Below are 17,580 nucleotides of genomic sequence, written 5' to 3'. Positions count from 1 at the left end.
GCAATGACACGCATGTCTGGATTTGTCATGAAGGCCTTTAATTTAAAAGCACATATGAAAGAAACATAAGACTGCAGCAAGCTCCCAGAGGTAACAGAAACTGCAGTGGCAATGGTGGAACTAAAGCCAGATGACTGATAGCGAGTAAAATGACACTGTAAATGGAAATGTACTTTTCACTCTCTTAAAGCTACACAGAAACTACAATGGAGCACAGAAAATAAGCAAAGTAGAAGGCTTACGATTTAAAAAAAACAAAAGACATTATGGCTTATACCCTAACTTTTTCTGTAAAAAGGGCTTTGTTCAGAGAAAACTGTTTCCTGTCCAGCGTTGCTGTTCTTGGCAGGGTCCTGCAGATGGGACTGATTTCTGGCAGACCACACACCATTTTAAAGGGTGGATGGTGTTTATTTATGAAGGGGCTAGCAAATGCCTCTCAAATGGGTGAAGATATTTGCACAAATTTAAGTAACCTATATATTTACCATTCCAGCCACTCTATTCTGCCACCCTAGCCTTTCTGAAATCAATACAAAAATGACTGTGGCTCCAACAACATTTCATGGCACGACCTTGACATGATCAGCTCTTAGTGGTTTGCAGCTGTGCGTGCAGATGTGTGCGTAACATAACACAGGATATCATTAAGTAAATGTCCTCAAAGATGGCACATCCATTTAAAACACGTGACTGCGTTAGTATGTATTGCACAGCAGCAGTCGACAGTGTAGAGGCATGTTTCCTGGATCTCGCTGCAATGGTGCAGCTGTTGATTCAGCTGGAATATGTGCGATTGTGTGTGTGTTTGCGGGGATGACAGAGGGTTTCTGGGGGGAGGTGTCAGAGTTACGAGACTGAGAAAACAGCAGAGCTCGAAGATGACAGCACTGACTGAACCGTTCCCGTGAGGCTCAACAGTCATAGCTGAGTTCATGTTAACAGAGTGCTAAGTTGCAGCACCGTAACTCCTCTGGGCAACACATACACACGCAGACACACACACACTTTAATGGATGACGCATGATAATTCAAACTGCTTGACTGAACACAAACATTTGTTTATGTATGTTTTGATGCCACTCATACTGACCTAGTTATTTCAACGTCTCACAGACGTATGCCAACCAAATATTTCACCCTGACAGTCTTAATTTTTCAGGTTTTTTCCTTGTCAGCGCAGCGGAATACAAAATGCGTCAGTGTAAATGAAATGAATTACATCTGGCATCAGATGTAGAGAACACTGGCACTTAAATATCCTGCTTGGCATTATTTAGAGAACCACAACCTCTGGGATGGAGACAGAAGCAGGACTGGGGAGGAACTGGATAGAGGTTCAAAAGGCTTCTCTTGACTCAAATCCACTCAAAGCTCTTCTGTGGTGCGTGGCGTTATCGTCTTTTGTTGCCCCACGACTAAACCTCTACACACCTCTCCATAGAGCTTAGAGTGATGCAACACTTCCAACAGTTTACAGCGTAAAAGTTTTTACTGCATAACAATATGATAAACTGTTCACTGACGCACGCTTTCTGTTAAACAATCAAGTATATTATTTGGAGAGAAATCCCCTGCTTACACCAGAATGATAACAAGGAAACATTAATGGATTAATAGAGTGCAAAGACCTAATAACATTGGAACAACAGCAGGGAAGAGGCAGAAAGAGACGTGCGAGAGGGGAAAAACATGAGTGAGTGATGCCAAAAACAGGCTGAAAAGAGAAAAGGGACATAGCTGGTAAGATTCCCTCACAGGAGCTGCAGGGAACTTCACATGGCTAACTTCACGGCTGGCGCACCCTCCTGTTGTCCAACATTGTCTGCCATCTTCTCTACTATTTTACTGACGACATGAAGAGGGTGGACTGTTTTGGACTCTATGACAAAAAGTTGCTCTGAGCTCAAAGGAAGTCCAGCAGACAGTGAGTAAGAGGGTTTGATCAACTGCAGCAGGCAGGCTTGGGAAGAAAGTGCGGGGGTGGATCATTTTGTGCTGCTCTTGCCAGAGACTGAACTCTAAAAATCTCAACTGCTGAGGCAACTACAAAATCTAATTCCCAACACCCAAAGTGTAAGAATGTGTGCGTCAAAAATGACTATATGCTTTCTTATGTGTGAGAGAGACTTTCTTCGTATGTGCCTTATTAGTCCCACTGAGTGTGTGTGGTTCATGGGTGTGTTGGAAGGGCAGGAAGCGGTCCAACTAAGAGTTTCCATTTTCATCAACTTCAAGGTATTTCACACACCTCATCCATTTTCTTTCAACAATCCACAGTTACACCGTGTGTTTATTTTCCCAACTCAAATTGGGCATGTATGGTGATCACGCTATCAGAGGGGAAACTATACAGAGCTGTCCAAATGGAAATTCTACAATAAAAACATGACTTTAGCACTTTACTGCTTCTTACCAGACTGCCAACTCAAACAGCTGCATACTAATTTTTAATTGTCAATTTAACCTCTAGTAACCACTGTTTCTTTGAACAAGCTGTGACAATATTCAAGTCAAGGACTTTTAAAGTCATGGCTGGCAAAGTCAATACACCACCAGGCGTATTTTGCCAGACCTGCTTTGAGGTAGACATCTAGACTGCATATCCTAAACACTGCCGTTCTATCCAAGCCAAAAGAAGTGAAGGAAGAACTAGAGTGCATTATATCGAGAGTCCTTGTTAAAATTCCGACGAGGGAAATCTTAAGGCGCCTGGTTTGCATTACTTGGTTTTTGAAAACTGCTTCAGGGACAGTTAAATTGCCTCCTTCTTTGACATTTAACTCTGATTCCTAACCTCCAAAACCAAATACGGAAAATAGACAAAGGAGGAATGCTAAAGCAGACCGCTGTCCATCATTTATTTCATTACAGCCCATTAACATAGTATAGAGGGAGATTTAATATAATGAGGAAGCTGAGTTTTAAACAAAAATCAATCCACTTGAGATAAATTAAGGAAACCACAATATACTTCAATATACACTTTGAATTTTCATGTCAGATCTTACAATTTGGGTCAACTGTTGTCAGTGTGATTAGACTGTATGCAATGACCAATCTCGATTACGTTTGAGACAGTTTCTTTTATATACCGACTCAAATGCTGCACAAATCGACATACCACTCCATTAATCATAGTTATGTACAGCATTTGGTGTTTTTTTTTATTTTTTTAACAACAGCTGACTATAACACACAGTAATGATACAATGTGTTGCAGAAGCCTCGTTATTCATTTCATGCAATGTGTCTAATAACTGAGAAGTGCAACCTCTGTATCTGCAGATGATGCTTCAGGTGTTAACTTTGCAAAGTACGTTTTAATACAGTCAGAGTCTCGGTTAATTTTTTTTTTTCTTTCCAACTTGCTTACATAAAACGTCATTGTGTAATTTAATGCTTGAACTTATACAGGTCTACTCAGTCTTGCACTTCAAGTTGCTAAAATACCCCTTTGGAAAAGTTGCATTCACTTCAAAGCCAAAGGCACCACTCTGCCAAGACCTTAGGGACATCAGATCTCTACATGCAAGACTGTTGATCTGCTGCTTTTAGAACTGAAGCACAGACGGAAAAGACATAACCCAACATTTTTTTTTTTTTAGAAAAATAAAAAGCTATAAATGCTTTGTCGCAATGACTCTTGTTTTAGGGTCTGATGACAGACAATTTTTACTCCCAAAACATGAGTTGAAACATAGCTCTGCCCGACACAATGTTGTGATCTTAGTCAGCATCTGCACAGTCTTTTCTCTTGTGACATATGCATGCAGACAGGTTGTGGAAAATCTATAAATTTAAGCCGTAAGCTGAAGTTTTAGTATTGTGAATTGTTGATCAATAGAATTTTGTTTTATTTTAATTACTTTTAATATCATTTTACATAATTCTTAACATGAGGGGGACAAAGAGTAAATCAATCAGCTTTAAAGTCAATATTGGGTATGATCGCCTTTGGTTTAGGTAAGCTTTCTAATAATTTATGCAAAGAGTCTTAACAAAAAGTTTTCTGGGCTTATTAAAGGACGTTCAAAGCTCTTTTTTGGATGTTGGCTGCCTCCCCCCCCCCCCCCAATCGCTATCAGGATAATCCTACACTGCTTCTGTAATGTTCTAAGATAACATGGTATGTAGCAGCTTTATCACCATTTCTCTTCCTTTTTGACAACCACCCATTTGTTGAGACATTTCTGATAGGGCTTCAACAAATATTAGATTTATCTACTGAAGGTCCACATGCATCCATCAGGTCCTGTATCATGTATCATTGTCCTTCACTTGTCCAGTTCCCTCATCTTTAATTAACAATACAGTGCAGAGATATGCCAAGTTTGTGGATGATTGCTTGTTGGGAATCACCTTATCTTTAGCATTTTTCATAAATTCAGCTGAAGAAGTGGGAACAATTTACATGTTTTTGTGAGAGGCTGCTAGTAACAAAATGCCCGAAGATGCAATTTAAAATTGGTTCTTTGCTAAGTTGCTCGTTATATGTTAGTGTCCCCAGTCTTTGTTGTGGTCTTTCATTTTTTTGGAAGCAAACACATGTGTCCCTCACGTTTTTCTGTGTCATTCCAATAGTTTGGGCAATCTCCCTCCAGGAATTAGCTGACATCTGTGAGTCCTTATATTGAGGCTATGATTATTACTCTCTCACTGATAATCAAAAACTGCAGGACAAAAAGCAGCAGTGACAATAATTGTGGGCTGTGTCAACGCCCAATCTAGTTAATTTTCCAGGGAGTTTACAGTTGCATCATAGGTTATGGTGTAGAGTTTCCTACGGGTTTGTGGTTAGAACGTAGCCACTGTGTAGATTTAACATCCATATAGCCATTCTCTTCTGCTTATCCTTGTCAGGGTCGCTGTAGCCTATCCCAGCTACCATAGGTCGAGAGCTGGGTACACTCTGGACAGATCGCTGTTAGATACCTAACCCAACTAACTGCATGTCTTTGGACTGTGGGAGAAAGCTGGGGTACCCGGAGAGAACGGGGAGACCAGAGAATCATAAATCCCCTGTAAAGCCTGAATAAAAGAAGATTCCACTATAAATTCTCAGGTTCAAATACTGGACTGAAAATGAGTGAAAAAGCAGCCAACGTCAAAAAAAAAAGAAAAAAAAGGTTAAGGCTTTCAGAAAGCCAAGACCAGACTCCCTAAAACCACCGCAAAGTTGACCTCGTCCTGAAACAACAGCAGCAAAGGCAATGTCATTTCTTGAAGATGTTATGCTGCTAAAATTAGATAAATTAGTTGAAAATTAAGTAAGATCTGACTGTAAAAAGATTTAAGAGATTTTGTTGGTTTTATAAATGATTTAGATAATTTCATTAAATATCACAAAGCCGCTAGAGGCAAGTGTTGGTGTGATTTGTTGATGCGTGAACACATTATCAACAGTTAACAGTGAAAGTTTAACATCTCATCCACAACTGCCTCTAATCACCGGTCCTGCAGCCTGTCGTCCAGCATCCTCACTGCTTCGCCTCAGTCTGTAGATATCCACCTCCGCAGCTCCAAAACTTTTCTGCTCTTGATTTCACTCTTTATTTGCGCAATTTGTTCCCCACACTCTGGACTCTCTGCAGTTCCCCTGCTGCTCTATAAAGCCAACAACTCGCCCGGTTCTCCACACGTTCGGTCACACACTCCGTGCTCTGAGTGGCTCTGCTTCAGCTCAAACTCCCATACATTGCACGTTTGGCCCTGCAGTAACTACTACTCTGCACTACAGCAGGCATCATATCAAAAAGTGTATAAATAGTAAATGTTGCTAGGCAACCTGGCATGTACAATATTGTTTTACATTAATTTCTATTGGGTCTAAATTACCTCCTCATTTGTTCTAGGTATAAACGGTTATGTTTATTTATTTATTATTTTTTCATTTTTATTTCACACATCCTAAAATTCACTATTTGCTATATTTTAACCAATTTCGATATTTTCTTTAAATGCCACGGAGTGAAAATGACCCCCTTCGTGGTTCTACTGCTAACAGAGTGCAAGAAAGTCTGAAATTAGGGGTGGCTCAAAACTTTTGCACCATACTGTATCTCAGTAACTCAACCAACTCAGTCTACTTTGATTAGTCTTTTGTTAATTTTTCATGGTGATCAAGTTTGCATTGCCAAGCCCTTGTCAGGATAGGTTCCAGAAATAAAACCAGGAGAAAGTCACATTACTGAATAGTCAGAAATGGTTTCACTTGAGAGTTTGCAATTAATAAACAATTGTACTGGTATGAATGAAAGAGCATCAGTTAATAAAGAACTGAGCTATACAGCCACAGTGTCATACTTGACTGTTCCCCAAGTACCAGTACGAGAATGTGAGCAAGTTGTCACCCATTCAGAAATATTTAAACTCACTGAGCCAAATCCTCGTTTCATTGAATGTAGTGAAGCTTGAGGACATTTCATTAAATTGCTCACACAGAAAAGTCAGTGATGCACTGCTTGGCCGGATTAGGGTTTCTAAACTTTAGATAAGCTGGTATATTATGGTACATTATGTAACTGAGAAAGCCCCCCCCCCACCCAGTGTTGTGTCAGCTGTGTTATAGTATCAGAGCCCTGGAGTGGTTTAACGTCAGTGTAGTTCCATTGTTTTTATTTGTTTACATTTGTAATTAGGACTGACTGAAGGAGCACCTGAGCATCTGCTCCATTACCAATGAGTGAAGTGCTGCTCAGTGGGCTTGAAAACAACCCAGAGACAAAGCACACATTATCCAAGTGCAGACTACACACTCACCTTCTGAAAGAAATCCTCCCCACCGTTGACTCTCCCCTCAGAGGCAGCTAGAGTGAGACAGAGGAAAGAGAAATATAAATTCATCAAAACCACACAGTCACTCAGTTTTTAAATGTACAATCCAGCCTAACACAGCCAAATCACACACAGATTATCCAGTCCTCAAAATGTTACCGTATCTGCACTCAGTAAAGTGTTTATGGTGGATCTCCATTTCTTTGCATATTGCGTTTGGCATGCATAGCGATACTGCTGATTTGCAAGAATGGTATAAAAATGTTCCAAGCAATTTTCTATAATCCTAGAGATTGGACACAGCTTCCGTGTAACAAATTGATGGATACAGTGAAAATATTTGGGCATTTTACAGTAGCCATTAATGGAGCATTTCATACCACACTTGGATTGACTGATGTTGGTTTTGCACTTCTTAAAATAACATTCACACTTACGACTTTTGTCTGTCAGCATACTGTAAATGCCTGGCCTTGGAAATGGTACATGACAACTTTAAAATTCCCAAACATTGGGTGTAAACAGACTAAGGACTTAGAGAAGCAGTGGTGTTTGACTTAAAGTAAATTTCCAAGCAGGTGAAAATGCCAAGAAACTCCCTTAGCTGATACAGTAAGCAGGAGAGAAGCACAGAGCCAACCACCAGAGCAAGTCAGGCCTGAAGTCTCTCCAGCACATCTGCAAGTCCTCCAAGCTGTGGCAAGTTCTGTTAATGCAAAATACATATCTCCTATCCAAGGAGAATTCTCATGTTCCTGTCATTTGGGAATACAGGGAGAGTTTAATGATGCATTTCGGTCAACGTTCTCAAGATGGATCTGCTGCAGTCTGTGTAAATCTGGGTCAGAAACATCTGCAGCGGTAGAGTTGCCGTGACTTACAGTTCAGTCAAAAACGCTGACCTCGGTGCAATGACGACAAAAGTGTCCGAAACATTTCAACATTTATTTCTGAATGGACAGCTGAAGTATAATGTATTCAAAAAGTGACTTTGCAGTTTTGAACATTAGAACCAAATTGAATAACTAAAAAATATGTATGGTAAACTTATCGCACAGTAAATATCGCTGTCTGGACTGTTGGGCTTTAGAAAACCATAATGGTAATCATTTATGATGAGTTATAATGAATCAAGAACGTAACTGCAACTAAATGGAGCTCTAAACCTATTACGTCAAAAAAGAAAAGCAAGCAACCATATGGTGAATGCCCTCTGAGCCCCGTTGAGTTTTATGTAAAATTTCCTCAAACCTATAAAAGCTGGCCCATTAAAAAAAACAAAAGAAAAAAGCCCATTACAGATTGTACACGGTGCAAACAGTATTATATGATGATAATCCCACTGTGAAATTAGGGTGTGGAAAGGATTGTTGAAGCTTTCCTATCCACACCACATTTTAAAAGACAGATAATTAAAATTCACTAAGCACTGCATCCTTTTCACCACCCCAATACACTGATAACATGAATATTAGCTCATCATTGCATCCAAAAGCACAAAAAAGTGGATTAGAAACTTGTGAATCTGAATCTGGAGAGTCTGATTTAAGCGAGCTTATGTCCACGACCATTCTTCCTGCTTTGGAAACCGATCGGAAAAAAATTCCATCTGTTAACACTCTTATGCAACAACAACATTAACAACTGTCACGAAAGGGAAAATAAGCATCTTGTTGAATCAATGCTGGATGTCTCTTCAGCTGCGTTAAGAGCCTCTGATAGCGGATGCTCATAATGACAGCGTCAGCATTCTGCTGTGCTTAATCTGATAACAGACGAGACTAATAAGGGTGAACAGGATGGCGGGGGGCTGTGACGAGCTGTAAACACTGGTATGGACTAAAAGCTGTTTTGCATTGATGTAATTTCTCTTGTAATTTGTATTAATTTTGGGAATGCAAATATTTTACAAATCAGTATTTGATTCTTTAGAGAAGGTATTTGTCAGGTAAAACACACAAAATACTTGGCCGCTGCTTGCCAAATGCAAAATTGTTTTTGCTTTACTTTATCTCACATCATATACTTTATTTTCGTGACTGTCATGCATCCTAGGCGGGAATTTTAAGACGGGCACTGTGGTGGTATAGTGATTAGCATCGTTCCTCACACAAAGAAAGTCCTGGGTTTAAATCCTGCCAGCCAGTTGCTGTTTTTTCCTTGTGTGGTTAGCTCTCAAAGGCATGCATGGGTTAGGATAATTGGCAATTCTAAATTGAGATGTAAATGGTTGGTGTTTTTCCCTCTCTGTGTTATCCTTGCGATAAACCAGTGACCTACCCAGGGTATACCCCATAGGATTTCTCCCCCCATGACAAACAACTGATAAAGCATAAAATGTCATGAGTGTCAATTTGAGCTACAGTTACAACTATGCGGCTACCAAATACAAAACAACGTGTTCCGTATTCACAGAACTCCCAGAATATTTAGTTTATCTCAGTGAATGTAGGTTTAAGTGTTTTCATCCAGTATTTGCTTTAGTATAGAACTGCTCCGACTTGAAAGCTCAGTTTTGTAGGTGGTCTGAAGTTCCAAGATTATGAAAGACCCCGCTACCGTGTCACTTCCTGTAAGAACTAAGACAAACCAAAAGGAAAACAGCAGCGTCGGTTTTCCCCCATGTCTACTGAAAAATAAAAGCAACACACTGTCTATCAGAGTAGACCAGCTGTTCTTTTATCATCTCATCTCCTCTTATCTTGCCTATATGTGACAAAATAGTGACACAAGTACAGGTTAAGCCAACCAAAAGGTAACTTACAATATTATTCTACTTGGTAATAATTTTCTATGTTGGAATCTGTGTTGTAACCCAACTGGAGTCAAGGAGATGATGTGATTATATTTGGCTCCATATAGCCAAATAAGGTGGTAAAGTTGCACAAAATGCTTGAAGAAGCAGGAAAACATCAAATACCTATCCACTCACTGATTTTAAACAAGTCAAACTCTTGGTCAGCTGTATGACATTTTCACATACATTTTCACATATTCAAATAAGACAATGCATTTTTAAATGAATGAACCAAATGGGGAAAAAAAAATGTGAAGAAGTTGCCGTGGTGCCTTGAAGCCACTGTTATGAATTAGCAGTACACAAACTAAACTGAAGTGAGGAAAATTACATTTATTTCACTGATAACTCGCAAAAGCAAAGACTCCAACTCCATCTTTGGCATAAATGAGGAGCTAAATGGAATTTGGTATGGGACAAGATTGAAAACACGAGCCATGTGCAAAAAGCAAAACATCCTGTTGCCATATGTGTAAACTGGCCGTGGGAGAATCCAAGGCAGAGACAGACTGTTTGATGAGTTCCAGTGTATATAATTTTTTATAACTTGTTTGAGAAAAAAAAGAAAAAAAAAAAGAAGTAATTATAGCAGCTTTGGAGGTGGGATTCGGGAAAAGGGTGCCTTGGGTCTTGAGAGCTCTTTGCAAATGTAAAGCAAATTAGATCCCAGGATCTGCAGGTAACGTCTTGATCATGCTCAATCATCCAGGTAAGCAAATCCCCAAAAGTTGGTTCTATTATTCTGTTAATCTGGACGTATTGTTTTCCAGTGAGAGCTGACTGCAGGTTTTCCCAATCTTACAAACAGTACATTTGCATAATGACAGAAACTAGCAACACTGAAGGAACGATGGGCTGGGAGATCATTAATATGCAAATTCTCATGACCATTGATCAACAACTCAAATCAAAGCTGAAAAAGATCACCACGAGTTTTAAAACGAGTGTGCGGTACCACCAGCAGTGTCTGATCTAATGACCTTAAAGCCCGAGAAGATGAATGTGGTTTCAACAGGTCAGATAAATATTGAGGAGCTTGACCATGTAGGGCCCTAAAGGTTAGAACTAAAATTTTAAAATGAAACCTAAAATTTACAGGTAACCAGTGAAGGGAGGCCAAGATTGGAGTGATATGCGATCTTCTCTTGGTGCCTGTTAAGAGACGTGCTGCAGCATTCTGCACAGTCTGAAGACTATTTAAGGCTGATTTGTTAAAACAAGTAAAAAGGCCATTACAGTAGTCTAAACGAGAAGAAATAAAAGCATGAATAATCATCTCAAGTTCAAGCTTTGATACCATTAGTCTGAGTTTAGAAATATTCCGTAAATGATAAAAACAGTTTGTTTGTGTGTTTGTGTGTCTACAAACCGATAGCACAACTTTGACCTGAATGGGATGTGTAACAGGAAAAAAGAATTTGCTGTCCAAAAGTCCAAAAAGAACAATAAAGCAAATTTATTTTTGGTCGGCGACCACAAAAGCAAAAGCCACAGCTTTTTGGAGTGATGGGCTCTACACAGAAGAATCAAAGGATTGCTTGGCTACAATAACATTATACGTGTTTTTCTTGTTTTGCCTTAAGGCACAGTAGACCTACATAGATTTTTATGTTTTTATCTTTTATGTTAAGGAAAAAGAGCTAATGTGTAATTAAATGTGCCATATAAATAAAAAGGCAACAGCCATATGTTTGGTGAACATCAAAGAAGTCTTTTCATACTAGCTGTGAAGCACGGAAGCCTAAATGTTATGGTTTAGGTTGTCTTGCAGCCTCGTAGATAGAGGGCTGAGTCAACTTTGAATTCATATAAAACATTACTTGAAGAAAAATGTGAAGACATCTGTTTGAAGCCGAACATGCAGCGGAAATATCAATGGGGTAATAATCCTTAGCTCAGGAGTAAATCCACCAAGGATGTGCTTAAAAAAGAAGAAGAAACACAGGGTGGCCTAGTTAAAGAATCCCAGTGAAGTATTGTTTTTTGGAAGAACATTACATGCATCAATGTTTTTGTTGTTATCTTTAGGTACTGCGTCAAAGATGGTCAAAAGGAATGTACTTTTTTTTTTTTTTTAATCAATCACTACTGATTAGAATAAAATACCAGCCTCATCAAAAAAAAAAAAAAAAAAAAAAAAAAATTGCTCACATGAACATTAAGTTAAGTGACTGAAAGGCTGCCTCTCTACTGCCCTATGAAAGACCGGGATTATTTTCTCTGTTTTAATGCAGTGAATGGAATTTGCACTCATTATTGTTGAGTTTGAGACTTAAAATTCAGAAAACCAATAAATTCACCCTCTCAGCTTCAAAACAATCATGTGATGATTTGCCAATAATATAAAATTAGAAGGGAAAATAATGACCAGAGAGATCCTTTGGATTTAGCTTTGCCCTGTTTTTCAAAGAACTGACAGGCCTTTCACCACACACACACACAGACACACACAAAACAAAACTGCAGAACTCATGCCTCTGTACTTAGATAACCAAGAAGCCTGTTATTTTCACCAACAGAGAAAACCAATTTAAATTATCAGCTTTCCTTTGGACAAATTAAATGAATATTTGCATGAGAGCTGAAAAACAGAATATATCCAGATTTTAAAATACATTTTACCAGTATATACAATTCCAGACTCATACCAAAGAGACTTCCATTTCTCAAATGCAATAGATCCATAGTTTTGTTCCTACCCAGGTTACACAAGGACAATGCAATGCTCCTCCTTCCCAGCAATGTGTACTGTAAAGCCATCACAGCTGAAAAATGAGCCAAAGGCCCTGAGCACAGTTCACATTTTGCAATGGATTATGTCCTCTGATGTATTTTTGAAAATATGGTACAAATAATGTGACACTAACTTAAAGCAACAAACTCGATTGTATTAATTTGAGAAAATAGACATAATAGTTGTAGTTAATCAGATCCACACTCTCCAACGCTTTCTGTATAATTATTTAATATAACTAATCACTGTCATTGCACCAACAAAAAAAAACTATACAGGCCTAATAGCGGACAGATGGAGTAAGGTCTGGTATCCATTATTTTGTGGAAAGAGCAACTTTCTGGGAGATTCCGTTGTTTTGACGTTGAAGGAATGTAAACAGTGTTGATTTCTACAGTTCTGGCTTCATTCCACACACAACAATCAAGCAAACAATAGAGACATAGGGCTCAATAAATCAAATAAAAATATATTTTTGACGTTAATATTTTCACCCTTGGACAGTTTCAGTTTTATGCTACACTGGTTTAACGGAAAATCTGAGACATGAGCTCAAGTTCTTTTTTTGTGTTTTTTGTTAAAGCCAAGTCACAACTCTCCCAATAACTAGAGTACAAAAATTCATGGCAAGGATTAAAGTAATTATCCATTTAGGCTGAATGTGTCAAAATCAATTATTTAATACCAACTAAATAACAAAGCAGGAGTTTGTACACCTGGGGCTCGCTATCTAAACAATTTGTATGGATAAAAACTATTTGTTTACATTTTCCCCCGACACATAAACTAAATGTGACGTAAGCATGTGCGGACTGCATGTGTTCTTTGAACCACGTGTACACATTTTCTTAAGAATGTCAAGCTTGATAAGATGCAGATGAAAAATTAGCTGAGACATATTATAAGAGTCTTCAAATCAAATCAAATCAAATCACTTTTATTGTCACATCACATGTACAGGCACACTGGCACAGCACATGCGAGTGAAATTCTTGTGTGCGAGCCCCACAAGCAACAGAGATGTGCAAACACAACAACACAAACGAGCAAAATACAAGAATGGCCAACCTGAAACTAATAAATATATGTACAATATATAATAGTGTATGCATTTCTGGATGTGTATACTAAATATTTTCCTACGTGTGTGTGTGTGTGTGTGTGTGTGTGTGTGTGTGTGTGTATATATACACATTTTTACAAATTAAATAGTAAAATTAAAAAAAAAAAAATAAAAAAAATAATAATAATAATAATAATAAAATATACAGAGTTGAATATGTGCAAAACAAGTGGCATTTATATACAGTGTGGAGTGCATAATGTTGAAAGTCTTCTTATTATGCCCAGGCTTTTGTTTGTATGTTGATAGGTGGTTGCTAGGCAACTTGATCTCATATTATATGCATACTTCAGGTTTTGTGGAAATACATTGCAAATTACTAATGTGAAATTTAAATCATACAGTGCTTTTATAAGATGATGTTGGTGCAAAAACAGTGCTACCGCCACTACTATTCTTTAATGTGGTTTCATTTGCCATAAATAGGAGTGCAAATTTCTCAAACTAAGTACAAGATCACTGGGATTTACAAAGAGGATCATGCATATACATGCTTTTCTAAAATCTGACATGTGCACATTTGCTTTTCTGCTTTCATGGTTGTCTGACTAAAACACACAGTTTTAGTCATGAAACTACACACGGCACTTTGCCTCTGGTCTCTGGTATTTGCACTGTGCAAGATTTAGCAATCAAAGGCCTTAATGTGAAAGGATTTCTTTGAAGACAAAATCTTTTTAAATTGCAAAAATCAAAGAGAGGCACCACCTAAATCTCTAAACTGCAGGGCTGCTTAGAAACCTCTGTAGGTATTGTACTGGCACTAACCACAGAGGACTTAAGGTGAAACTTGGAACATTTGCAGAAAAGTCTACGTTAGCATTAAGCTAAGAAAAGACGTGGTGAACTTCATAACAACAAGTCAAACCTAGGAAAGGTTTGACATCTTAGCATACCAAAACTAAAGACATGGATTAATATGAAAGCCAGATTTATAAACCGTTCCATGCTCGCAGGAAAACAACAAGCTTGCAAAAACTACAATTCCCACATTTTATGAAAACGAGGATGTTTTTACAGCAGCTTTCTAATGTCCCTCCCCACAGTCAGAGTGGCAGTTCTCAGCTGATTTAACATGGAGCTAATGAGAGGGCCTGAGAAAGCTATTGCAAACCACAAATGCACGTGCAATGCTTGTTAACACATGAACACGTGTATTTTTTAAGCATTATAGAGAATTTCTTCAGGCCTGGCTAGGACTGCATGGTTTAAAAACTTTAATACCACTTCATAGAATATCTTAGTCGTTAATACTTTGACTTAAGAAGGTGACATTTTAATTATATCATATTTAAAAATAATGCAAATTACATGAGAAAGTCTGTGATATGTATAAATTGATCTTGGGTTGTGAGCTGACCTATTTGATCTACCATGAACTCCTTTAGCCCCAAATGTTGACTTGGTTTTTTCCCCTTTTTTAAAAGTTGAAAATATTAATTTCATGTAAATGGACACAAGTCAGCACAGATGAGACCACACTGATGATAAGCCATGCTCAGAGACACGACTCATCAATCTACACTGTGATCATTACACAAACTGATGCGAGACTCTGTTACACACTATAATTTAAATCCCCTCCAAAGTAGTTAAATGATAAATAACACAATCAATAATGTTGAGTGAGGTTGTCTTTCGGTAATTAGAGCTGCTCACAACCAGCAAGTCTGAATATCTTGCATGAAAGCCAGTTTCTACAAGTGTAATACCACACAGCTGACAAGTACCTGGCAGTAAAAGGTTGAGAGATTTAAATGAAAACAGACAAAACCCAACACTCGAGTCTCCCTGTAAACTGCTCTGGAATATTTTTGGCAAGATGGCATCTACATAGCACCTGAGACTCATTTCATCTGTTTCTCCAAGGCAACAACAGTATCTGATTACCATTTCAGGATTAGGAAACTGTAAGAATACAACAGAGCCAAGGGTTTTGTTTTATGTGAGCTTATCTAAACTGACAGAGAAGCATTCTCAGCTTTCAACATGGACATTTGTAAAATAAAAATACAATTTAAAAAAAAAGCCCTGGAAGACAGAATCTGTTTAGTTAGAGACAATTATGCTTCCTACTGCAATCCTCCTTTTAGAACGAATCAGTTCTGCCATTTACTGATCGTACGAGGATAACTGTTAACCTAACAGACACTTTTTGAAAATTTAGTTCACATTTGTTAGGGCTACTTGGAAAGCAATTTGGGATTCCATCTGCTAAACTTTGCCAATTTTGCCACTGGGGGCAACAACCAGCATTTTGGTGCATCCGGTGTAGCTAAGACAGTCTATCAGATATCGGGTTCAAGACTGTTCTGGTACAGGCCATTGCTTACAAAAGCAGCTGAAATGAGAAAATTGTTCCCACTTGTGTTCCACACACAGTTTACCTGCATACAACCAAAACCTGCTCAAACATGATGGAAACCATAATGTGTCCAATGCTCAAACTATTGTCCTTTGCATACAAATATTGCACATTTGTGTGTGGATATTCATTTAGGGATTTACTTGGGAAGTGACCTGTGAAAACAGCTGTCAACTGAGATTTCATGCTCTGTCATCTAAAGTCCAACATTAGCTTTGAGCACAAAACAATCAACACTATAGATTTCCCTTGATTTGGGTTGAGGATTGCATAATTCTAGGTATTGTGATAACAATGACAAAGCAGTAATCAACCATTACTCAAAATCAAGAAGTCTGTCTTGATGCTTTTATAGCGCTGTTACATTTATAGCTTTGAAAAAACACCATCAATATCCACAAAGCTGAACACCTGTTATTGTATTCCTACGGTGAGAAGTCGTCACTCTCAGTCTCTCAAAACAGCCCAACTCCTACTGGGTTGCCAAGCAACTATGCTATCAAATACACCCGCTAAGTGCCAGATGTCGCTGTCTGACAATGATAAAAGCCTATTGGAGAAAGACTACTCACTGACCCCAGGGGCACAAGAATGGACAGCACAGAAAATTTTCAGAACAGCCTTAAAGCACCTTTAAAAAATAAATACAATTAAAAATATATATCTATCCATAAACACCTAGACTATTTCTACATCATATTAGCAGCGAGATTTATTTACACTCAAGCATCCTGGGTAGTAGGGTCAACCAGTCCAGTATCAAGCTGTTCTCGATAACATGTCTGCGTTATGACCTCCCTTGTGTGAATACTGCCAAGTGATTACATAACGCTGTACATTCCTGGTGCCTGGTATCTACTGTGTTAGATCCCCCATGGAGCATAGGGAGTTATTCTCATTTAACAGGCTGAGAGCTCCTCTGTAAACATTACACTGGACTGTTAAGAAATCGCTTGACATGTCCTGTTCATCAGCATTGCAACCGTAGAAAAGCACATTTTTTCCTTGTATAGATGCAGAAAATCCTTAGATGCATGCATGCAACAATTCTTCAAATTTTCTGTGTTATCTAGGCTAATGCGATCAATCAGAATAGTGTGCGCATTATTAAACAGTTCAAAGAAAAACATAATGAAATCAATGACATTGGCTAACCTTAAAATAAAGGGAGAAGGACTGCTCCCCCCCAGCTATTCTTTTGTTCATGCAATGAGTATTCTGGCAAAGGGAAGAACCAGATCGAAAAGGTGCCCTTATTAAAATTAATTTTAAAAAAAAGGTTTTCCCCCCAATCAAGGCAAGTGGAGAAAAGGCAGGCTGTACTGGATGTTGAATGAGGAGAGAGAACAAGCCAAAACCCAAGGTTCTCCATAGATAAACAATGAAAGCTCTAGGGGGAGTGGATAAGGGCTGGGTGGGGTGCGCGTGCGTGCATATTTATGCGAGTGTGGTGAGCGCACATGAGCGCAGGGTAAGTCGGGGGTGCCCCACATGAAACATTTCTAAAATAGCAACCGCAAACCAGACAGAATGTAAATCTGCACTTTGAAAAGAGTTGAAGAAAGAGAGGTTTGAGGGACGAAGAAAAACAGGTATTCATTTCAGCCCATTTACAGTTCCAGGAGCATAGAATTGGGTCACAGCACTCCAGCTCCACTTGGACAGTTGAAATAAGACTCCTGGTTTTATTTTCTTGAGTAATAAATTACAGGTTTTTCCACCGACTGAAGCTCAATTATATTACAGCTCCTGAAAGCCTCATCATGCCCAGGATGAAGGAATTC

The 17,580-nt window shown here is 38.6% G+C and overlaps 1 protein-coding gene across 1 annotated transcript in view; it reads right to left on the bottom strand.

Annotated features, from left to right (window-relative positions):
• The window catches only part of bicc1a (BicC family RNA binding protein 1a), a 60,521-nt gene that overhangs the window by 37,324 nt on the left and 5,617 nt on the right, over positions 1 to 17,580 (bottom strand). Inside the window, exon 2 of the mRNA XM_004551480.5 lies at positions 6,763 to 6,809. Within this exon, the coding sequence (XP_004551537.1) occupies positions 6,763 to 6,809 (47 nt within the window). The remainder of the gene's footprint in view (positions 1 to 6,762; positions 6,810 to 17,580) is intronic.

Source organism: Maylandia zebra, linkage group LG13, assembly GCF_041146795.1.
Source record: "Maylandia zebra isolate NMK-2024a linkage group LG13, Mzebra_GT3a, whole genome shotgun sequence".
NCBI classification, from domain to species: Eukaryota; Metazoa; Chordata; class Actinopteri; order Cichliformes; family Cichlidae; genus Maylandia; species Maylandia zebra.
The sequence above is the reverse complement of the archived record's forward strand: the minus strand, read 5'-3'. Positions and strand labels throughout refer to the sequence as shown.